The sequence below is a fragment of the Armigeres subalbatus genome, chromosome 1, assembly GCF_024139115.2.
Source record: "Armigeres subalbatus isolate Guangzhou_Male chromosome 1, GZ_Asu_2, whole genome shotgun sequence".
Lineage (NCBI taxonomy): Eukaryota > Metazoa > Arthropoda > Insecta > Diptera > Culicidae > Armigeres > Armigeres subalbatus.
Window position 1 is genome coordinate 187,295,414 of NC_085139.1, and position 25,091 is coordinate 187,320,504.

At 43.5% G+C, this 25,091-nt stretch overlaps 1 protein-coding gene across 2 annotated transcripts; it reads right to left on the reverse strand.

Moving 5' to 3' along the window:
• Positions 1-266: 266 nt before the first annotated feature.
• LOC134205609 (fl(2)d-associated complex component-like) lies at positions 267-25,056 on the reverse strand. 2 transcript variants are annotated; one of them, XM_062681011.1, is made up of 6 exons: positions 24,598-25,056; positions 13,567-15,199; positions 4,800-6,127; positions 4,220-4,552; positions 1,301-1,598; positions 267-1,236 (listed from the first exon to the last, which is right to left on the reverse strand). In XM_062681011.1, exons 1-6 carry the CDS (start codon positions 24,760-24,762, stop codon positions 536-538), a joined length of 4,458 nt encoding a protein of 1,485 aa, XP_062536995.1. In that variant the 5' UTR covers positions 24,763-25,056; the 3' UTR covers positions 267-535. The 2 variants fall into 2 exon arrangements, with proteins under 2 accessions (XP_062536995.1, XP_062536996.1); XM_062681012.1 differs by lacking the exon at positions 4,220-4,552.
• Positions 25,057-25,091: the final 35 nt, after the last annotated feature.

A 25,091-nucleotide genomic window follows, 5' to 3' on the forward strand; every position in this document is an offset into this window, starting at 1 on the left:
GTCATGCGAGTAGCGCAGTTCAACCTTGACCATTGCGAAGCAGCCGAAAGAGATGGAATCCAAAGCGAAATGAGAAAATCTCTTATGATGCATTTCAACTTGTTTTACACAACTGCGTAACCACGCTATTCTTCCGTGGAACTCGAACTCACGTCCCTAGTACCACCCAGTACACTAGACTAAAGCTTTGCTGACTACAATATAAAGGCGAGTCGACAATACAAATAAGGATAAGATCGAGAGAACACAAATAACAAACACCAACATTTATTTTACCATTTGATCAAATTTTATTTTCATTATCCAGAATCGACAAGTATGGTTTAGATACGCTACAAGACAAGGAAAATATATGTTTTACGGATCAACTAGATGCATTGTGGTCTAGAAACAGTTGGGCGAATAGAGGGTAAAATGCTCTTTCTGCTTAGTGAAACATTGAATACTTGATAGACGTCATTAATCCTATAAATAATCTATTGAAGGGAAGGTCCTCTTCCTTACAATTGAAGAAATTAAAACATCTAAAATTTCCTTACTGCACTTCAATTTTCTTCGGCTGCATGGTTGTCTGATACAATTTCATTACCATTTCGTGCAACTCAGGGTTGGTTGGGGCTGTTTGATGTTCTGTTATACGCTCGTTACATTCCTGCGACGGGAAGCCACACAATTGGCGTCGAATTTCCAAGTCACGTCTGGCGCTCAACGCACGACTGTTCGGACCGGCAGCACAAAGAATCAAATTTCGTCTTGCTCGGGCGCGCTCTCGCATAGCCACATGTACCGACGCTACCGGATGAAGGATTTTGTCGATATCTGCTAGGTTAGCTTCTTGTTCGGAAACTTCATTGTTCTCATTTGAATCTTCTTTCTTGACAGCAGCTTCTTCAGTTTGTTGTTCTTTTTGTTCATCCTCATCTAGTTTTTCCTTCTTTATTTTGACCCCATTGAAAAGCTGTTCCTCCTCTTCCTTTTTTATCGCCACAACCTTTTGCTGCGCGGCCGCGGCTTTGAATTCTTCGATTTCTTCGCGTAACTTCTCTTTAGATTCCGTGAGAACGCGTTGCGCGTAAGCCTCACCAGCCAAACGTACCGATATACCTATATCAAGTAGTATATGATGTGCCTTCCAGCGATTGCGAGCAGAAACTGGTATTATCTGATCCGGTTTGAGTTTAGCACGAGTTTCCTGTGCCAAGCTGGCCCAATCAACTCCAAGGGCGTCACCTAGACCTGCAAATTGAATGTTTGATCATTGTGCAACCAACATAATAATAATAATAACATGGAAGATTACCTTTGAATTTGTTTTCTTCTTCTAATTCGCCGTCGGATATTTCCTCAAAGTCGAGATCCATTTCTTCCTTCAGTTCCTTATTAGCATGCAATTTGCCGGCTTCTTTTGAATCCTTTACTTCTGAGCTGTTGCCGCCCGAAGCAGCTTCAACATTACCATCGGGACGCTGAGCCGACAGTGGCTGAGTTCCTTCAGGGCCAGCATGCATTGGATTGCACGAATCCGGAACACTAGAATCGCCAGCATCTTGTTTGTTATCGCCAGCATTAGTTGATTCGTTCAGTTGATTTGTGATCTCCTAGAAGAGATTAAGATTTTATTATGTTCGGAAGATGGGAGTAAATATTTCAGAAAAACATAAATGTAATATAATAATGAAAACAACATATACATTTATATAAAATGAGTAAAAATATCAATTGAACATAAAAAAAACTATAAAACCTAGTTCAGTATGTTTATTGTTTGTATGCATAAACGATTATATCAATTTATCATATGAGTGAAACCAGGGCCGGATTTAGGGGGAGGGGCAGGGGCCGTGGCCCCGGGCCCCACAATTCTTATGTACCAAACCCAACCTTTTTTGTACACTTGTCATAAGACGAGTTTGCACAATCCCATTGAATTCCACTACTTAATTGTATCTTGACAGATACGTATTTCGACCTCAACAGTAAGGCCGTCTTCAGTGTCTCGTACTTGACTCGATTTACTACTTACTCGTCTTAGTACGAGACACTGAAGACGGCCTTACTGTTGAGGTCGAAATACGTATCTGTCAAGATATAATTAAGTGGTGGAATGGATCAATCAAATGGATCAATGGATCAAGCAAAAACTGCCGCTATGAAACGAACAGATCGAGCCACCGTAGACATGTTCTGTCAAAACAACATGAATAGAAATATGCGTATACAGTGTCGCCGTTTGTTTCGATGTGGTGAGTGCAAAATGAGTTACCTTGATTGATCCATTCAATGGGATTGTACAAACTCGTCTTATGACAAGTGAAGACATTCCACTAAAAAGCTCAAAATAATTTTCTTAACTTTTTTGTACATTTTGGGGCCCCACAACCTGTTGGCCCCGGGGCCCCCTTTCGGCTAAATCCGGCCCTGAGTGAAACGATACGATTTACAAGTAAATCAAGAGTCGCTCACAGACAGCCTATGAGTTACACTTGAGCTACAACGAGCCACTCATCATTCATCAATCAGCCAAGAGTCTCTCACGTAAAAACTATCTAGCCAACATTAAGTTGTCTAAATGAACATAAACAAATAGTCAAATTACCGTCAAACGGGGATGACTTGCAACATTTGAATTTTCTAGTAGTGGTACTGCCTTCCTCGCATTTAGCTAAGACACCAACCTTTTTGGTTTGGTTCACCATTTTCTTTATAACTTTTGAACGCAATGACCGATCGTTATCAAATTCAATAGCGATCAACAAGGCGTCACCACCTTTCAAATGCAATGTTTAAAGCAAGAGCAAGAAAATGAATTTCACCAGACAAGAGAGGTTTTGATTCTATTTTTCAATTTGGACATTTGCTCGATTTGAGGCAAGGAAGAGATGATCCCTTTTTTGAAATAGAGGATATGATTCCTTTTTTCATTTAGGGCATTTGCCCGGTTGAAGACAAGGGGGGATATGATTCCTCCAAGGGAGATTTGATCCCTGCTTTGAAACGATGCGTTTGCCCCGTAGAAGACAAGATAGATGCCTTCTTTCAATTTGGGAATTTTCTTGATGTAAGACAAGGGAATATATGATCCGTACTTTGACAGGATGGATTTACTCGGCAGAAGGCAAGATAAGATATGATTTCTTCTTTCTATTGTTCGATTTACGACAAACGAAGATATATTCATTTTATGGTTCTTTTGCCCGGTAGTAGTCAAGAAAGGATATGATTACTTCTTTCAATTCATGTATTTGCTCAGTTAAAGGCAAGGGAAGATATGATTCCTTACGTGATGAACTTATAAAATAATAGAAAATCACGGAGAATAAAGAATTAAAAAATATGACCCCTTTTTTCAAATGATGCATTTTCCTGGCAGCAGGAAAGGTGTGGATATAAAGCCCCTGGATTAACAGCGTTGAAGAATGACCCAAAGGATTCAGAATCACTAGGATTAGGTTGTTTAAGAACATGTTATAATAGAATTCAAACTCAGTGTTGCAAGTCATCTCACAGAAGGGGTGACTTGCAACACCAATCATTTTTATATTATTTTCATAGTTTTATTATTGATGTACCTATACCTGATTACAGTATAATCCCTAGTATGATGACGCATTCAAAGTATCGTATACTAGTAGAATGGGATTTTTTTTGTTTTATAATTATGGAGAGAGAAACCTAAAAGTGTTGTAAGTCACTCCGTTTGACGGTAGAAAATTTTAATTGGATTCCGAAATATTTTAGTGATGGCGCATAGCACTGATGCCAACTGTCATAACGCATAAAGAAAAAATGAAATCCTCCAGAACATAAACGCAATGGCTTGGCAGCGCAGCGTAGTTGTCGGAGCAATTCATTATGATATAGATTTTAGTTCAAACAGCGTAGAAAAATCTGAACCGAGGATATAAATTCAATGATGCGCAACCCACGTTCTCGATTGAGCGAAAGTTATCTATTAGTAACTCACGATGCTCTTATTGCCAGTTGTTATGTATAAGGTAGGCCGAATTTATCGTAGATTGCATACCCCGCCCAAACTTGAATCCAACCAAATTATATTGAAACTTATGGAAACCAAATACGTCTGAATCCCCTGGCATCTAGAAAACGTTCAGGTTCAGAATACGAGGTTTTGAACTGTATCGCAAAATAGATAACAGCACAACAACAAAAAGCCACAACACAACTAAAAGCAAAAAGATAACAAATTCAAACGGCTTACTCCGGTGCCGACACGAAACGACATTCCGATGTCGTCGAGATTCGCGTACAGATCAGGGATGGGTCCGATGGGACCCCCAATACACCCGTCATAGGATTTGTAGCGAGCTTTAGATAAAAAAGGACGCCTGGGTCCCGATGCGGAGGAAGATTGCTGTTGATTCGAGAGCTGTTGTGCGGTGGACTGCTGTGAATGATTTTGAAGCACCTGCGAAGGAATCATCACAGAGGACGAGCCACTGTGAATCATCGGGATGGATGCTGATGGAACTGCGGTGCAAAGCTGTTCAGTAGATCCTCCAGTAGCCTGTTTGGAGTTGGAGAAATCATCTTCCTATTCCGTAAGGCGCAAGGTCAATCCGTGCAGCATGAAGCAAAGAAATTAATACCGAGGGTCAACAAAGCTGCTTTGAGGTACGGATCAAAGATATGCATAGGGTGAACAATAGAAATATTAGGGGATTTCCATTAGGTACATCATGCAAACACTCTTCCCACTTCGTCGTTCTGTTTGCATCAAACTGCTGAATTCATTGCATGAAGCGTGATGTACTTTATGGACAACCCCTTGCTGCACTTACCTCTTCTCTAGTCAAGATATCATCCGGGTCATCGCTAATTTCGCTGAGATTATCTTCATCCATTGGCTCAGGCGGAGGCACTACTGGTACGACAACTTTATCAGTAGTAGCATCCACATTAACAGCCATTCTTGGGTCAACTACATCGGGAACGATCGGAACATCTGTAGTCTCGTTTCCTTCTGTAGTCCGCACGGAAGTCACACTGTCGGTAGGACCGGTGGAAGGCGTCATAGCTGCAGCTGGTTGGTTTTGACAATCCTCACTAGGGGGAGTTTCTACTGGCGGAAGAGCCGGTTGAACGAGAGGCGGAAGGTCATCCTCTTGCTTAGCTGTCGGTAATGTGGCTGCCGGTGCACTACTTTCAGGAATCAATGGTCCCGGCTGAGCTGGTCCTGGTTGATTCATTTGATTCGATGAAGCTGGTCCTGGAGGCACAAGTGATTGTAATCCTTGTGGTGACTGTTGCTGTTGTTGATGGGGTGGGGGTTGATGCTGGTGTTGATGTTGAGGCCCAAGATTTTGTGGCGTGCGATTGATACTGTATTTATTCTGGTTTCCGAACCGACCTGGGCCGATAGCTACGTGTCCTTTGCGACCGTGACCGTGAAACATTGGCTGATGACCTTGATGTTGCCGTCGAAACATAGCATTGTCATTGCCAACTCTATCACCAAGTCTTCCCGCTAACTTATGACGTGGGCTGAAATCCATATCCTCTTTAGGTTTTCCATGCCAGTTTGATCCTTGGTTTGGCTCCGGGTGATTATGCTGCCAACGACGGCCGCCACCATGGTTATGTGTAGGCGGGCCGACGGCCGGATGGTCATCGTGCTCCCATGCCCGTTCTTTGAATTTCCAGTCTCCACGTTCCTTTTCGTTTACCCATCCATCAGCTTCTTTCCAGCGTGGTTCTTCCCAATTTCTAGATGGCCCTTGGTACTTATCCTGTTCGTGACCATGATTATGTGCTGCAGGACCATGATCGCGATTCCACTCTCGACCATGGTCGTCACGTCTGTCGTAACCGCGTGGTGGGCCACGGTCTGGTTCACGCTCTCTTTCGCGCTCCCATTCTCTATCGAGCTCACGCCGTGGAGGAGGGTCATCTGGATACTCGTTACGAGCATAGTCATGGCCACGTCCTCTATCCCGCTCGTAAGCAGGGCCAGGGCGAGATTCGGGCTCTCTATAGTCTCGGGTGTCTCGAGCGGGCTGCGTGTTATGACGATCATATGGGCTATCACGACTTCTGGCACCTCGCACAATAGGAGTAACATACTCTCTATCCCTTGAACGACTACGTCGTTCATGGTGATTTGGAAATTCTGAAAAAGACGAAAATTTATTTACGGTGGGAAAGTGGGTAAATGGGATATGTGAAAATCAAATCGAATATTTCAATAATAATGCTTCAGATATATCAATTTCACTTCACAATCCTACAAGGACATTCAAATCATTGCCCTGAATAAGTAAAACATGAAATAACGGACCATTTCAACAAGCAAGAAACAAGTTTGAGCATGAGCATGAGCATGAGCATTATGACCGCACAATTCGTAGTTGCTACTCCGTGATTGACTAGAACTTGCGAAATTGTACAGAGAACACAATAAATGGGGCTTGGGACTAGCTACCCATTCTCAATGTACACGTTTCGGGAGCTCAAATATCTAAAGTCAATAACGGCGCCGGCCACGTCCTTACGGTCATATAGGAAGGGGAGGATTGTTAGTCCGACTCTCGTTGCTACTAGAGACCGAGAACACCTCTGCATCTCCACGATTGTCTTGGGATAGGATATTGTTTTAGTTACAAAGGATAATTTATCTGGATTCACTTCGGTAAGTGATGCGATCTATGGGATGGGAAATAACACTCTCGCTGTCTGAAACTTTCACTTTCTGATTTATTCACTCACCCGCGCAAAGCAGAACAAAATTACGACGACCGGCCGATCGTTTTGCCTTCCGCACAAAGCAAAACTAAACTTCGATGACCGGCCGATCCGCTTACTGGAGAAACACGACCGGATAAGAAACAAACTTTCACTTTCTGATTTACTAAAACTAAACTTTGACGACTGGAGAAACACGACCGGAGAAGAAACAAACTTTCACTTTCTCATTTCAACAAGCAAGAAACAAGTTTATTCACAAAATTTTATGAACAAGTTGTTTGGCGTATCAATGAATATCCTTCCCCTCGGATATGTTACCTTGCCGCGGTGGGTCGGCTTACGCCATTAGCACTGATATGGCAACCAAAGACATATCCTGTCGTGGTGGTATCACATGTTGACTATTTTTGTTTTGTGCCGCGTTACATATCTGGCATTGACGCACCAATTTACGGCATATGCATGTAATCCAACGGACATCGTGTCTGTTCTCGTTCGTTGTGAGTTCTCTTCTTTTCGGCAAATACTTTTCTGATGCGTTCCATGTGACGATGAGTCGTAGCCACGCTTATACTTAGCTAGCTAAGCATTTATTGCTACACAATGTATTCACGACATTCGTAGGGAAATGACTACTGGATTCACTGAGTAGAAGTTTTTTCAAAACTAAGAACGTGGTGCCAGTCTTATTTTGTTATGTCTCACTTCGAAGAGCCATAATAAAAAATACCAAACATTATAATGATGGCATATGAACAATCTTATGACGGCTTCACTCTCGATAATGTTTATTAATAGTAGGGAATAGGCGTGATGAAGCTTTACTTTGCCACCGAAAAGTGAATCCTAAAGCTGACTCATAGCTGATCATTAGTACATTATAGATATTGACAGTTTAGAAATGATTAAGCTACTTCTTAGAACATAATAATAGTCTTAGACTACCTTGACAAAGGAATAACAATAAAATAGACCAAATGCACGAACAGTTTCCACTTTTTACAAGACATAACATTGTGTTTGATGAACAATCAACAAGAGAGTACGGACCGGAACCATCGGCGAAGACCACTGCGACGAAAAGGGACTAGCGATTGGAAACTCGGTTCGTGGAACTGCAAATCTCTCAACTTCATCGGGAGCACACGCATACTCGCCGATGTGCTCAAGGACCGTGGATTCGGCATCGTAGCGCTGCAGGAGGTTTGTTGGAAGGGATCAATGGTGCGAACGTTTAGAGGTAATCATACCATCTACCAGAGCTGCGGCAACACACACGAGCTGGGAACAGCTTTCATAGTGATGGGCGATATGCAAAGGCACGTGATCGGGTGGTGGTCGATCAATGAAAGAATGTGCAGGTTGAGGATCAAAGGCCGGTTCTTCAACTTCAGCATAATCAACGTCCATAGCCCACACTCCGGAAACACTGATGATGATAAGGACGCATTCTACGCGCAGCTGGAACGTGAGTACGACAGCTGCCCAAGCCACGACGTCAAAATCATCATAGGAGATTTGAACGCTCAGGTTGGCCAAGAGGAGGAGTTTAGACCGATTATTGGAAAATTCAGCGCTCACCGGCTGACGAACGAAAACGGCCTACGACTAATTGATTTCGCCGCCTCCAAGAATATGGCCATTCGTAGCACCTACTTCCAACACAGCCTCCCGTATCGGTACACCTGGAGATCATCATTGCAGACAGAATCACAAATCGACCACGTTCTGATTGATGGACGGCACTTCTCCGACATTATCGACGTCAGGACATATCGTGGCGCTAACATCGACTCTGATCACTATCTGGTGATGGTTAAACTGCGCCCAAAACTATCCGTCATCAACAATGTTCGGTACCGACGACCGCCGCGGTACGACCTAGAGCGACTGAAGCAACCTGATGTCGCCACTGCATACGCACAGCATCTCGAAGCAGCGTTGCCGGAAGAGGGTGAGCTCGATGGGGCCCCTCTTGAGGACTGCTGGAGTACAGTTAAAGCAGCCATTAACGACGCAGCGGAGAACAACGTCGGGTATATGGGTCGAAGTCGACGGAACGATTGGTTCGACGAAGAGTGCAGACAGATTCTGGAGGAGAAGGACGCAGCGCGGGCGGTCGCGCTGCAGCAAGGTACCCGGCAGAACGTGGAACGTTATAGACGGAAGCAGAGACAGCAGACCCGCCTTTTTCAGGAGAAGAAACGCCGCCTGGAAGAAGCGGAGTGCGAGGAGATGGAACAGCTGTGCCGTTCTCAAGATACACGCAAGTTCTATCAGAAGCTCAACGCATCCCGCAATGGCTTCGTGCCGCGAGCCGAAATGTGCCGGGATAAGGATGGGAGCATCTTGACGGACGAACGTGTGGTGATCGAAAGGTGGAAGCAGCACTACGAGGAACATCTGAATGGCGCTGAGAGTACAGGCAGTGAAAGTCAAGGCAGCGGAGGAGATGACTACGTCAGCTCAGCGGACGATGGAAGCCAACCAGCCCCCACCTTGAGGGAAGTTAAGGATGCCATTCAACAGCTAAAGACCAATAAAGCAGCTGGTAAGGATGGTATCGGAGCTGAGCTCATCAAGATGGGCCCGGAAAAGCTGGCCACTTGCCTGCACAAACTGATAGTCAGAATATGTTTATATGGTCTATTTTGATCTTGTGTTCAAAAACATAGTTGCACCGGTTGGCAGAAAACTGTTGCAACAGCTACGTTCAATTTTGTTTCTGAACCAGTCAACACATTTGAAACATAGGCAAACATGTAGCTTTCCTTTTTGTATTCAGGCGTTTGGTTGTTTGTATCCTACCAATGCACAAAAAGACACTCCTGCATCAAAACACGTGTTTTTTTTGTCTCTGTCCACCTACGCGTAGAACACGAAGCGATGCAACAAACCTCGCAACGAAACGGCGTCGCAGTTCGTTCAAGTTTACGACGTGAACGAAGAAGAAAATATGAGAGAGAATTGTGAGGAAAATTTTCTCTCTATTCGTCTGTTTGGGAACAAAGTGCTGCAACACACTGCGAGCATAATATCGACGCCTTCTCACATTTCGTTGCAACTCGTTCAACTTCAAATTTGAACGAGCAAAAGACATATTCTCCAGTCGTTCAACTATGCGCGGAATACAAAACTACAGATGATACGAATGCCAGTAGTAACAACAGTTACATATTTGACTTAGTTCGTGAGGAGCAGCTTGGTTCATCATAATTATTTGAACGTAGTTCTCTTCTATTTCAATATTGTTTGTTCAAGTTCATATATTTCGAGGATGTCTCTGCATGTGGATGTCTTATATGTGGCTCAAATATAGCTGTAATGATGTGCATAACCTTACCCGACTAGGAATTCAAAAACAAACAAACAAAAAACAAGCAACAACAAACAAGCAAAACAAGATAATAACATGATTGTAACAACATCAGTTATTTATAACAACCGTTGATATAATCGAGTTATGATAAATTATTATCACATTTTTTCTTAACAAAATTATAACAGAATTAGTTATTAGTTTCATTGGTTTGTTAGAAAATTTAGTTATTTTAACAACATCCTGAACCAAGTTTACAGCCTATGTTAGAAAAACGGTTGAACTCAGAAACACAATATGATAAAAATTTGTTATTTTCTCCTGATTGGGTACTCTTTCAATGAAAACTTATTGGTTATCAAATGGTTGCATGATGCTTTTCCCTTGCTAACGGCCAACAACGAAAAGTGAGCTTTATAAAGATATTTTTCCGATGGTCACTGATGACGCCAGTCATAGTTATTTGGTAGGGCACCATTTGTTGCAAGAACGTTGCCTATGGCCTAAAGCGTGCTAGCGACGAGTGGCGCCACACCGCGCACGTGCTGAAGGGTTATTAAGAATGATATTTGATTGTTGAACATTTTTGAACAGGTTCCCAATTATTCCACGCGACGCCACTGCAAAGACAGATTCAAGGATATTGTAGACAAGTGTACTGGAGACTCGCCAGCTATTAAACTATATTACCTCGATAAAGCACTAGTCGGCAAAGCACAGGGTGCTATCGACCAGCAGACATTGAATGACAATAATTACGATGGGGCATAGAGGATATTGACTAAGAAGTTTGAGAATCTTCGCATGGTGGTTCAAGGTCAAGTTACTCAATTACTGGCGTTGAAACCAATGGCAAAAGAGAGCCATGCATAGCTGAAGGCATTACTTGATGTTGTGGAAAAACGACTGGAGTCACTCAAGTTCCACAATCTCGAAATGACAGATAAATTATCGGAGGCGATCATCGTGAACTTGGTTATTTCTAGACTCGATAACGAAACCTGCGAGACATGGGAGGCCACGATGGAACATGGAGAGCTCCCGGGATATGGTAAAATGATGGATTTTTTACGAGAGCGGTGTACCATGCTGGAGAGGTGTGAGTTGCCTGTCAACACACTCAAACATAGAACACCGATCAACCAACGAAGCGGAGTGTTACCTCCCTCAAGCAAGGTGCATGCGGCTACCTACAGCAAACGAGTTGCGCTGTATGCAATAACGACCATATGGTCGATAATTATGAAATGTTCAAGAAGATGACGTAAACAGTCGGCAAAGGCAAAACAACTAGGTCTATGTTTCCTGAAACGTGGACATGGCACGGTCAACTGCAAGGTTGAAGGAAGCAGATGGTGTGGGTGCAAGAACAAGCATCACGCCTTGATGCATCCGAAGGACAAGATCGAGAACGTTGAAGCAACGGCGGCCTTGAAACGGGTTTTAAATGCCGGTAGTTCGGCAAGCATTGAAGAACCACATATCATCGCGAAATGTGAAGCCTATGTCTCGTCGAACGAGTCTCTGCAGCAGGTGCTACTGGCACTATTGTTGATGTGATTGATGCTGGTGGAGCAGTGCACAAGTGTCGCGCGCTGCTAGATTCAAGTGCAATGGCAAATTTCGTTTCGGAAAGAATGAGTGATGTGTTGAACTTGATAAAACGGTGTGCGGATATATCAATTATCGGTATAAATGGAAGTAGAACAACTGTAAAATTCAGAGTCAATGTTACTGCCAAGTCGAGGACAACGGATTACAAGTTTTCTTCGAACTACTTGGGGCAACTGGAGCATTCCCAAGCAACTAAACGTTCCTTTAAGAGTACGTTTATCGCTTAATCAGCTTCACTGAGCTGCTTAATCGAAAAACACACTCTTAAAGGAACTTTTGGTTACTTGGGTTTCCTTCGTTGAGGCTCGACGCCCAAGGCTGGCCGAGCCCTACCGAAGTGCAATTGGCTGATCCGAGATTCTTCGATCCTAGCTGAATAGATATGCTGATAGGCACGGAAATATTTTTGAAATGATGCAGATGGGGAAGATTAGAATGGCTACGGAATTACCATTGCTACACGAGAGTCATCTAGGATGGTTGGTGGCTGGACCAGTATGGAATGTTCGAAACGTTGGGAGTGTTCTATTATGCAGTTCCTACCAAGATGAATACAGTAGTAGGTGCTCCAATCTGCCAAGTTTGTGGAAGAGAAGACGGCGGGGGTGAAAAATTCATTTTCAGTGCAAAACAAAAACAAACCGGCTGGCTCTCCCATACTAAAATCCAAGATGGCTGAATAGTGAATTTGGCAGATTGGAACACCTAGTGGTGTATTCATCTTGGGTCCTACTAATGGCGGTGATGAAAATTTGAACGAGCTGATGAAGCGATTCTGGACGATTGATGAGCAAACAATCGAACCATTGTAGAAGGATGAATGTGAACGGCATTTTGTGACTACATATGCTACGGGTGAAAATAAAATATATGTGGTCAAACTTCCGTTCCGCGAAGATGCTGGTGAACTTGGCGATTCCCGAGTGCAAGCGGAGAAACGATTCAAGGCTCTAGAGAACAGGTTGGAGAAATATCCTGATACGAAGCAGAGGTATGGAGACTTCATTCGCAAATACAACAAACTCAGACACGCTAGAATTTTAAGCAATGAGGAAAAGAATCCTACGGGGGCTTACTATTTACCACATCATTGCGTTTTCAAATACGACAGTTCGATAACCAAATTACGTGTGGTGTTTGGCGCATCTGCGAAAACCTTGTCAAATTTATCTCTGAATGACGTGCTGCTGGAGGCGCCTACTGTGCAAAGCCCGCTATTTGACATCCTACTACGGTGGCGTGTCCTCCAGTATGTTTTCTCAACCGATATGCAATAAAATTTATTTTTCAATAGTTAAATGCATTGAATCAATTGTTTGCAATAGTTGTATAGAATCTTAGAGAGTTTAATGATCGATTCATACCAAAATCTCCGGAATCCGTTGAAAAACGGATGAGTTATTGGCTCGTACTCCTTGATCTCTTTTCGTGACGGTCCCAAATTTGAAACTTTGGAATGACCCCCCTATCTTTCTGAAAGACGTAATTCTACGTCAAAATATCGATACTAAAATATCGGATATCGAAACAAAAATATCGATATTCCGATATATCGGAACGTCCCTAGTAAAAACACAATATGGCTCGAAACCTCCGAAAAACACAACCTTGGAATATGTCTGCCTACATCCAAATTAGTAGTGCTGTGGCAATATTCTACTGACAATACAAGCATGCTCGCCGACAACGTCATCTGTGAGATAGGCCAGAGGGTCGTTTTGGGAACACTCTCCCCTAATACCTATAATTTTAATAAAAATTTCACCATTATTCGGCTGGCCGATTCGGTGCATCTCTAATAAAAAGTTCGCTTTCGGAGTAAAATGACAGCCTCTAGGTACAACTTTGTTGTACCAGAAATACAGCCCAGTTGTTATCAATGGCATAACATTTAGTATTGAACTAGTGCATATTTAAATCACATAACCTACCTCTTTCCACACCACCATGATCAAACGATCTCTCGCGGGGCATGCGGTCGCGGCTTCGCGGCGAGTTTGGAGTACGACTGCGGTCATGATCAATCTTGCCAGGTGACCTCGCCGCAGCCAATGCTCTGGCGCGTTCAGCTGGGCGAGGCAACAAACGCTCTACTGGGCGATGCCGGTCGGGCTTTTCTAACCCTCCGTCAACGGGATTTTCTCGTTCACGTCGCGGTACGACTCTTTCCTTTGTGGCCGCCAAACGTTCGCGCTCACGTTGCCGTTCCTGACAACGGGCGAGTGCTTCTTCGCGTTCTTTATTTCTCGCCAGTTCCCTCTCTTGTCGCTCACGACGCTCTCGATCTTTTAGCGTTTCGTGTCTTCGACGGTCGTCGATGCGTTCTGGAGAACGCTCCGGACGTCTCACTACTGTTGCAGGCGGTTCTCTGTATCGCGATCCTTCAGGCGATTTCTTTTTCTCCCGCCCACGGACTGATACAGTAACTGCCGTAGGGGACATTCGTGACCGCGGAGAACGGGATCGAATGTGTGCTCTGGGTGAGCGACTTTTAACGTGTTCTCGTTCACGTTCTCGCTCACGCAGACGCAAACGTTCCTTTTCTCTTTCACGTTCTTTTTCTCGAAGAGCCAGTTCGCGTTCCTTATCACGGACACGATCACGGGCATCAACTACCACTGCATGTTTATCTTTCTTCAAAGCCACCACTTTTTTGACGGTATACTTGGTTGGTGTCTTACCGCTGGGGGATACTTCACGTGCAACTTTCCTTATGTGGCTGGTAGTTCCACCAGGACTTGTAACTTTCTTTACGCGAATCTTGGTCAAATGGCCACCGATTTTCTTAGTTACAATTCGTTTAGTTGCATCGGCCGACACCTTTTTAGTGTGCTTTTTTATTATCTTTTTGCCGGCTCCCCCGTCCGAACTTGAACTGGAATCACGTCTCTGTCGAATATTTCGCTTTTTAACGCGTCTAGAATCACGGCTGGAACTGCTGGAGCTAGAGCTTGAATCGGAATCGGATGAATCCGAACCGCTGCTGCTAGAACTGTCCGAACTAGAAGAAGACCTCCGTGGGGCTGGTACTTTTCGGACCTTTTTCACCACCAAAGTTTCCTTGGCCGACTTTTGTTTCATCAACGACGAGTGGTGATGGTGATGATGGTGGCTGTTTCCACCGCCACTGGCATCCATCTCTAATTTCAGCTCGTGCTGTAACTCTTTACGTTTGCGCTCTAGAATGTCTTGATCAGCATTCTCCAGGCTGGACTGATCCCAGCCACCACTTCCGCTAGCACCGCCGCCCCCTCTCGATGGGTCCGAACTGCTGCCGACACCTGGTGCTTGGCGTTCAATGACTGACGAACTGCTATGTGCTCCACCACCGCTAGCTTTGGTCTCGCTACGGCTAGGAACGGACACAAGATTTGCTGGACCAGTGGCTCCAATAGTTTCCCCTCTGCTAACGATGACTTTGCCAAGTTTGGCCGCAAGTTGCTGCTCGATAAGTCTGGCGTGAGCCGAAACGCTTTCCGGCACAACCACAACCTTGGGAGGCGGAACCGGTTCGGGTTCGTCACAGCCAACAATACGCTTGACGATTTCTTCCTTGTTGACGGTCTGTAACAAAAAAAGAAGAAATATATCGTTGAGATAATTAATTACAAAGCCCTTCGTAAATTAGTTAGTTTCGGCACTAGTATTGCGTACTTGGGTTCGAATTCCTTGTAAGTAGGGTGATCATGTGATATCCTAAAGGAGTTTTAAAAAAATGGAATGTCCTCCTTTCATACTAACATGTTTTCGTTTTCAAATATTTTCAGAAATACCTGAAAGTTGAACAACATATTCAGGAGTTAGTTAATAGTTTGACCCGGTTTTAGTAATAAAAAACAATACATTAGTAGAGGAACATTTGCAAATAGGCAACATGGAATGAACGGCAAAGCTCATACGTTTGGCATTTATCTGCTTTTTCTCATTTTTCTTGTTCCGAGATATTCCGGCGTAGACTTTTTCTATGTAAAGACGGTTTGTAATGGCCTTGAAGCTTCGGTTAATTTTTCAGTCAATCGAATGTGTACTTTAAAACGACTCGGTAATAATAAATAGTTGTTAGTTTTTTGTTCAATAATAATTGTGTTTTATTTCATAGTTTTGACTAACATGTTATGGGCCCAGATCGGTGCGCTTGAAAAATTCAAAATGACGAACGCAAAAATCGTTGTGGAAAAGTTGAATAAAACAAACTATGCTACGTGGCGTTTCCGATTGGAGCTGGTTTTGATTAAGGAAGAACTGCACTGCCCCCCATCGCATGAATGTAACATTTGCGTTTTCGTTTTTGTAAATTGTCTGTAAATCGCCCCAACAAATTCGGGCTTACCACATGTAAGAAAGATAGTATTGTCTATATTGCTCCCCTTGCGTTAGCAGTGACTTACTAATTGTATTGAACAATTCACAGACGTAATCTAAATTCTTAAAAAAAATGCATATGTTACAAATATGCGCTCATATGCAGTGCACGACATGGTCTCTTGCCAGAAGCCGGTTCTACCAGACGCTGCTTGGTTGGAAAAAGATGGAAAAGCTCGAGCAATCATCGGACTTGCATTGGAGAACAATCAGCTAACGCACGTTATGAAAGCTGAAACCGCAAAAGGCATATGCGAGGCTTTGCGGAAAGTGTACACCACCGGTCATCATTGGTGAATAAAATACACTTGTTGCAAAAGCTACTGCGCTTAAAGCTTGAGGAAGGTGGAAACATGGCCGATCACATCGAAAGTATAATGTAATTATCGCAGCGTTTAGAAGGTATGGGAAATGAAGTGAACCCTTTCTGAGTTCGGTGCGTGTTTTCTCTTGTTTCGGACAGCAGAACGATCGCGTAATCTACCGAAATATTGCGTTCTGTATTGTGCGGCCGGTAATAAAGTTAATCGGTTCAGTGCGTGTTCAGTGCGAGTAGCTATCGAGCAAGCGTTGTGCAGTGCATGTTTTAGTCGTCGCGAAGTAGTTATCGTAGATATCGAATCAGTCTTCGGAAAAATACGTAAGACACGCGTTGCTTTTCCGTTTTTGTATTTATTTATTTATTACCAGACTAAGGCCGGAGTGGCCTGTGCTGCACATAAAAGTCTTCTCCATTCAGCTGATCGATCCACCTTGCCCGCTGTGCACCTCGCATTCTTCTTCCCGTCAGATCGTTGTTGAGAACCGTTTTCATCGGATTACTGTCCGACATTCTGGCTACGTGCCCGGCCCACCGCAGTCTTCTGATTTTCACGATGTGAACAATGGATGGTTCTCCCAACAGCTGGTGCAGCTCGTGGTTCATTCGCCTCCTCCACGTACCGTCCGCCATCTGCACACCACCAAAGATTGTACGCAGCACTTTCCTTTCGAAAACTCCAAGTGCGCGTTGGTGCCCCACGAGCATCGTCCAGGTCTCGTGTCCGTACAGAACTACCGGTCTAATAAACGTTTTGTAGATAGTCAGCTAAAGCCGGAAGGGTACGATGGGCAGGACATGTTGCAAGAATGCCGGACAGCAACCCTGCAAAGATGGTGTTCGCTTCCGATCCGACAGGTACGAGACGGCGTGGAGCGCAGCGAGCGAGATGGGCAGACCAGGTGCAAAACGACTTGGCGACCGTGGGGCGTATCCAAGGATGGAGAGATGCGGCCTCGAACCGTGCATTGTGGCGTCAAATTGTTGATTCAGTGTTATCTATTTATTTATTTATTGTCGTCAATCATAATTGTAGACCTATTTACATTTGTATTCTTAACTATTCTAAATAACATTAAATAATGTTGATACTGTTTAAACTTATTGTAAAGTGTCATTAGCTTATAATACGAGAGAAGATCTGTTTCAGCTGTGTTTTGGACATCGATAAGTCAATAGTGTCACAATGTTTATTATAAGTGATCATCATTTGATTCATTGGGCCATTTTTTGCATAGTTTGTTCGATGATAATTTACGGAGAATATTAGACGATGTCGTAAAGATCGTAATGGAACATAAAAATTAAGTTTTGATAATAGCTCCGTTGAGTCAATTCTGTTTGAAACAATATTGTTTATAAAAGTTACCATTGCTAAATCTCGACGCACTTTCAGTGAATGAATATTGATGAGCTTACAACGAGCTACATATGGTGGCAATGGAAATTCGGTCCACCTAACTTTCGTAGTGCATATAATAAAATTGTTTTGAACTGACTCAATTCTGTTGGCATGAATAGCTGAAAATGGGGACCAAACTATGCTGCAATATTCTAAGATTGGCCTTACATAAGCTGTATATAGTGTTTTTATTGTGTATGGGTCCTGGAAATTGTAACAGAATCGTTTTATAAAACCTAACATGTTGTTGGATTTGCTTACAATTAAGTTATAATGATCGGTGAAAGTTAGTTTTGAATCCAATATTACTCCCAAATCTCTTACTCTATTGCTTCTTACTACGTTCTGATCATCAAAACTAATATTTGCGCTGAGTATGTTTCGTTTTCTGCTGAAGGTTATTGAGTTGCATTTTTTTATATTCAACTGTAGAAGACTACACCATGTATGGAATACCAATATTTCATCTTTGAATGTATCGATATCCTCGACAGTTTTGATTTTTAGGAAAAGTTCCATGTCATCTGCATAAATTAAGACATTTAATTTATGAAGCACAAGAAGGAGGTCATTTACAAATAAAATAAAAGTAACGGACCTAAATGAGATCCTTGAGGAACTCCAGCAGCGGCTTGTATTGGGGTTGATAATTTTCCTTTGAATCTTACAATTTGAACCCGACCTGTTAGATACGATTCAAGCCAATGAAGAAGTTTTGGTTGAATTCCATCTTCTGCAGTTTGAACAAAAGCATGGGTAAATCAACGCGATCAAAAGCTATGCTAAAATCTGTGTACAAGGCTTCTACATGGTGACCACTATCCATTGCATCCAAAAATCATTACCGAATCCTGTTAGATTTGTTGCTGTCGAAGGAGTTTTAAAGAGACCGTGTTGCTTAGATGTGATTCGATTTTAATTTGAACAAATATTTTTTCATTAACACTTGCTTCGAACAATTTCGGTATCTTGCATACCGAAATTGTTCGAAGCAAGTGTTAATGAAAAAATATTTGTTCAAATTAAAAATCGAATCTACATGAGCAATTCTACGATAGTTACGAACATTGGATTTTATACCAGATTTAAAAATTGGAACTAGAAATGATTTTTCCATATTAACGGAAAACATCCTGATTCCAGTGTTGAAAATCCAGAATAATGGAGCAGTAAGTTCAATTGCTAGAGTCTTAATAAACAGTGGAGGTATTCCATCGGGTCCGGAGCTCTTAGACCCATCTAGATGTTTCAGGGCATCACAAATTTCGTGTACATTCAGATGGTTCACGCAAACGTCATTTGAAAACTCAGGATAAAAATCGAAAAAGTCGCGATCTCGATCACCTTCTGAGTGGGTAGTGTATACTTCTTTAAAGAATTGGGCAAACAAATTACATATTTCCTCTGGACCATTACCTGTTCTACCATTTAATAAAGTTTCGATGGAAAATTGGTTGATTTTAATTTAGTGTTCACATAGCTGAAAAAATGATTTGGACTTGTCTTGATTTCACGTTCAGTTTTTAAATTATATTCATTGTATGCGATATTTATAGCACAGTTCAGTTGATCACAAATATTAAGATACTCCTCTAAATAATGTTGAAGATTATGCTTCTTGTTTAGATGTTAACTAAATAAATGAATATAGTCAGTTTGGTACGGCGGCGAATTTTATTCGATCGGAGCGTCTTGCGGAGTTCAAAGTACGTACGATTTCCAGCCACTATGCGTCTTCGAATTTCTCTGCTGGTATCGTTATCGGTGGTCACCAGTGAGCCCAAGTACACGATTCTTCAACCACCTCGATTTCGTCACCACCGATAGAAACTCGTGGTGGGTGGCTTACATTGACCTCTCTTGAGCCTCTTCCTATCATGTATTTCGTCTTCGACGTGTTGATGACTAGTCCAATCCGTTTAGCTTCGCTTTTCAGTCTGATGTAGGCTTCCTCCATCCTCTCAAAGTTACGTGCTATAATATCAATGTCGTCGGCGAAACCAAATAACTGGACGGATTTCGTGAAAATCGCACCACTCGTGTCAAATTCTGCCCTTCGTATTACTCCCTCCAAAGCGATGTTGAATTGCAGACACGAAAGACCAACACCTTGCCGTAACCCTCTACGCGTTTCGAAGGGACTCGAGATTGCCCCTGAAACTCGAACTACGCACATCACCCAATCCATCGTCGCCTTGATCAACCGTATCAGTTTATCCGGAAATCCGTTTTCGTGCATTAGCTGCCAAAGCTGGTCCCGATCGATTGTATCATATGCGGCTTTGAAGTCTATAAATAGATGTGTTGGCACGTTGTTTTTGCGGCATTTCAGCAATACCTGACGTATGGCGAACACCTGATCTGTGGTAGAGCGTTCACCCATAAATCCCGCCTGGTACTGCCCCACGAATTCTCTTGCATTTGGTGTTAGTCGGCGGCATAAAATTTGGGAGAGTACCTTGTAGGCGGCGTTCAGCAATGTGATTGCGCGGTAGTTGCTACAATCCAGCTTATCACCCTTTTTGTAGATGGGACACACGACACCTTCCATCCACTCCTGCGGCAGAACCTCATCCTCCCAAACCTTGGTAATCACCTAGTGCAGCGCTCTAGCCAGTGCCTCACCACCGTGTTTAAACAGCTCTCCTGGTAGTTGGTCAACTCCAGGGGCTTTGTTGTTTTTCAGCCGGCCGATCTCCTCCTGGATTTCCTGGAGATTCGGAGCCGGAAGTCGCATGTCCTGCGCGCGTGCTCCTAGGTTCATTTCCATACCGCCACCGTTGTCTGCCATATCGCCATTCAGGTGCTCTTCGTAGTGCTGCCGCCACCTTTGGATCACCTCACGCTCGTTTGTAAGAAGGTTCCCGCTTAGGTCCTTACACATATCGGGCTGTGTCACGTGGCCCTTACGTGAACGGTTCAACTTCTCATAGAACTTTTGTACGTTATTAGCGCGGTACAGTTCCTCCGTCTCTTCACGGTCTCGATCTTCCTGCTGGCGCTTTTTCCTCCGGAAAATCGAGTTTTGTCTGTTCCGCGCCCGTTTGTATCGTGCCTAGTTGGCCCTCGTGCGGTGTTGCAGCAATCTCACCCATGTTGCATTCTTCTCCTCAACTAACTGCTCACATTCGCCGTTATACCAGTCGTTTCTCTAATCTGGAGCCATCGTGCCTGGTGCAGCGGTTGCGGTGCTTCCAATGGCGGATCGAATATCTCTCCAGCCATCTTCAAGAGATGCTGCGCATAGCTGCTCTTCCGTTGGGAGTGCCACTTCCAGCTGCTGCGCGTAGTCTTGGGCTAGCTTACCGTCTTGTAGCCGCCAAATGTTTAGCCGCGGCGGACGACTCCGACGCGTATCGTACACCGTCGAGAGTTTTAAGCGCAGACATACTGCAACGAGGTAGTGATCGGATTCAATATTCGCACTGCGGTAAGAGCGTACGTTCGTGATGTCGAAGGAGAATTTACCGTCGATTAGAACGTGGTCGACTTGGTTTTCCGTTACTTGATTAGGTGATTTCCATGTGGCCTTGTTATATTCTTGCGGGGGAAGAAAGTGTTTCGGACTACCATTCCTCGGGAGGCTGCAAAGTTAATGCATCATTGGCCGTTGTCGTTCGATACGGTATGCAGACTATCCGGTTCGATGACCGGTCTATACATTTCTTCCCTTCCTACCTGAGCGTTCATGTCACCGATGACGATTTTGAAGCCCCGCAGTGGGCATCCATAGTACGTCTGCTCCAGCTGTGCATTGAATGTTTCTGTCTCGTCGTCGGGTCTCCCTTCGTGTGAGCAGTGTACGTTGATGATGCTATAGTTGAAGAAATGGCCTTTTAATCCTAGCTTGCACACCTTGCGTTGATTGGCTTCCACCCAACCACGCGTTGGCGCATCTTGAACTATGAAGCCGGTTCCCAGCTCGTTCGTGGTGCCACAGCTTTGGTAGAAGGTAGCCGCTCGATGCCCGCTTTTCCACACTTTCTGTCCTGTCCATCTCCTGCAGCGCCACGACGTCGAATGGGATGTCGGCGGGAATGTAATTCATCGTAGATCATCCTGTCGCAACATGCGAAACCTAGCGACTTGCAGTTCCATGTTCCAAGCTTCCAATCGTGATCCTTTATTCGTCGCCTAGGTCTTTGCCGATTATATCGAGTCGCATTATCTCTTATATTGTTCGTAATTATTGGTTTTCCAGGCGGCTTATTGGGCCTGCGCAAACCTCCTGTCTCGTCGGAGGGCCGTCGTGTCAGGGCTGTTTAGCTTCCCACCTAACACCAGGACTTGGGCTTATGCGCTTTGAGGGGCACACGGTCGCTTTGGTGGGACCTACTTGCGGATACATGCAGCTTTTTTATAGGAATTTAATGTGAAAAGCATACAGTTGCATAACTCTTGCATAACTGTGTGCTAATCGAAATGCATTTAGCAGAAGTTGTGTTACGTTATCAGACGGAGCACAACTGGAAGCAAATTGGCAAATAAAGGTTGCACGAAGAAGAAGAAGTCGAAGGATGAAATTTGAAAAAAAAATTGCACGGGGAAGCATACGGGAAGTTTTTTAAAACTCGTCTCAAACATTCTAGGAATAATTTAATTAAAAACGGTTAGCAGTACGGGGTTGGACTTTCCTTCTACTGCATAATAAACGCAATTTTCCGATTTCAAATTTTATTTTGTGATATCACCCTTGATACAGTACAAAAAAAGTCCAACCCCGTACTGCTTTCCGTTTTGAATAAAATGCTTCTAAAATTTTTGAGAAGAGTTTTTAAAAATTTCCCGTGTGCTTCCCCGTCTATTTTTATTCTTCGGCTTCTTCTTCTTCATGCAACCTTTAATCGCCAATAATGCGTTGTGGAAATAGTGAGTTTCGTATTCCTGTTTTCGTCGACTGTGAGGCGGTGACCATTCGGGTACACGATCTTCCGCCATCAGTAAGCCACACTACAATAACCGATTTCATGTTGAAATTCGGAAAAGTTATTTCGATCAGGGATGAAACGTGGAAACACTATTTTCCCGGAATATCGAATGGGGTGCGTGTGATAAGGATGAATTTGCTCCGACACATTCCATCGTTCATCACTATTGGAAACGAAACTACTATGCTAACATACAAAAACCAGCCCAAATCCTGTTTGCAATGTAGCCAACCGGTCCATCGGGGAGTAAAATGTAAAGATTTCTCTACATCCCAAGCCATCCGACGAGTTGTTTACACAAGCCGATTTTCCTCCCGTGAACCGTTGTGCAAACCGTTGTGCAAACTGCAAACATTATCGCCGCCGAACGAATCTATTGTTGAAGAACGACGACAAGAGAAGGAAGACGAATGGACTGACATAGACGAATACACATCGAGCTCATCTGCCGACTACACTGAGGTTTCACACAAGCGACGGCGTTCAAAAAGGAAGGAAGAAAATAAATCCAAAAAAGTTCAAAAAAATCAGTGTTTCTCAAACACGGAACACAACGACAGGGTTGTTTATGTTTTACGCAAAGAAAGAATATTATTGAAGAAAAATAAAAGCGGGACTGGTTACACCAGAAATTGGTAATCAAGATTTTGGCTCCGTAAAGCTGGTTACGACGAGACATGGACGTTAAAGGAGGCTAAACACTCTCGGAGTGTTTGAGCGTAAGGTGCTGCGGACAATACTCGGCGGTAAACAGGAGAACGGTATCTGGCGGCGTCGCATGAATCACGAATTGTACCAGGTGTATAAAGGGCTGGATATTATTAAGCTTATACAACACGGCAGACTACGGTGGGCTGGTCACGTTGTTCGTATGCCGGAAGAACGTCAAGCGAAGATAATATGTAGTAGAGAGCCCGGAAGAGGCCGCAGGCTTCGTGGAAGGCCGCGTACACGATGGCTTTTGGCAGATGGCAGTTGAAGAGGACCTGCGAGCGCTCAATGTTGGCCCAGGATCGACTCCAGTGGAGAAGGATACTCCATTCGGCGTAGGTTCATCGAAGAGCTGTAGCCCATCAAGTATCAAGTATCAAAGCTGGTTACGGCGAGTGAGCCTTTAAATAAACGTATTAGAAAAAAGACTGACGATTATGGAGTTCTATAATACGCCAGACATAGGTGATACGATGCTGTATTGTACTTCCAGTGGAAAACCGAAGTAAGCTCTCGCGACAATCAAGTTTTCTTCCATTTCCTTATGTCGCAGCTACGCCGCGACTAGTGCGCATGATGGCACACGTCGGTTGCATAGATGCGCACTAGTCGCGATGCAGTTGCTACATCAGGAAATAAGGAAAACTCAATCGTCGCGAGAGCTCACTTCGGTTTTCAACTAAAGCCTAATAGCCAACCAGGTATCCATGTAGGTAAAAGAGCAGATTTTTTTGCCAACTGTTTAGGACATCTGTGCCTGGAAGTGCGTTAAAATCATTCTCTTCTCTTGAACATATGCCATTAATGAACCGAATAGACGGGTAGAAACTATTAGAGGGGAATGAAATCATGGGATAATTTACTGATTGTAGGAACAAATAGTGTTTTAAATCAATAGATTACTGAAAAAAAAAATTGATTTCAATAGTGATTTTAAATCCTAGATAAACTTGCAATCGATTGATCACAAACTCAGGAATATCCGTATATAATTATCGAATTGACTCAAACCCTATCATTTTCTTGTGACTAATTTTTCCAAAATTTTGAACTGTGGGTGAGGGAATCCGTCTCGCAAATAAAGGCGTAGTCCTACGTCAATAAAACCTTTTTTCATACCATCACAAATATTAATTGTGAATCTTACCTAATCTTGTAATTGTATATAAGTACATTTGTATGTAAGGACAGGCTACAATTTACAGGACTTAGGTCAATTAAGTATTTACATTTTACTTACCGAATCTTGTTCCGTATGTAGTTTCACGGGTCCGCTTCCGCTGATGAGCGTCGATTGGAATTTTTTGGTGCCGAGCCGCTGGAACACGCTGGGCCGATCTTTGGGGAGAACTTTTTTGTTTGGGTTTAGCTCGAGTGTAATTTTACGCTTTACAGGTGTAGACATCTTATTTTCGACACCCGCCGCAGTGGATCGCACATAATTTCGCACTTCTTTCCAAGGGGATAAAGTCGAAAAAGGAAACCAATTCGTTGGATCAGGCTACGGTCTAAAATCAAAACTTCTGCTTCACTGGCATAACGTTCCGCCACTGTGTTTCTCGAAGAGCAGTTTAATAAACCCTATCGCACATGAACAAGGAATTTACTGAACATGCAATTTATTTTATCACAAAATTTTCCGAAAAACAAACTTTTCTAAATGCCGATCGATGCCACCAGAAAAAATCACTTTTGACGTTTATTGACAGTGTACCATCAGGGCTGTACCAGCCA

Bases quoted from the DNA above. Each gene is read 5' to 3' on its own strand.
- LOC134205609 (XM_062681011.1), bottom strand. From the start codon at position 24,762: ATGTCTACACCTGTAAAGCGTAAAATTACACTCGAGCTAAACCCAAAC. The intron at 15,200-24,597 runs GTAAGTAAAATG...TTTTTGTTACAG, and splicing joins TACATACGGAACAAGATTCG to ACCGTCAACAAGGAAGAAAT. The intron at 4,553-4,799 runs GTAAGTGCAGCA...CTTACGGAATAG, and splicing joins ATATCTTGACTAGAGAAGAG to GAAGATGATTTCTCCAACTC.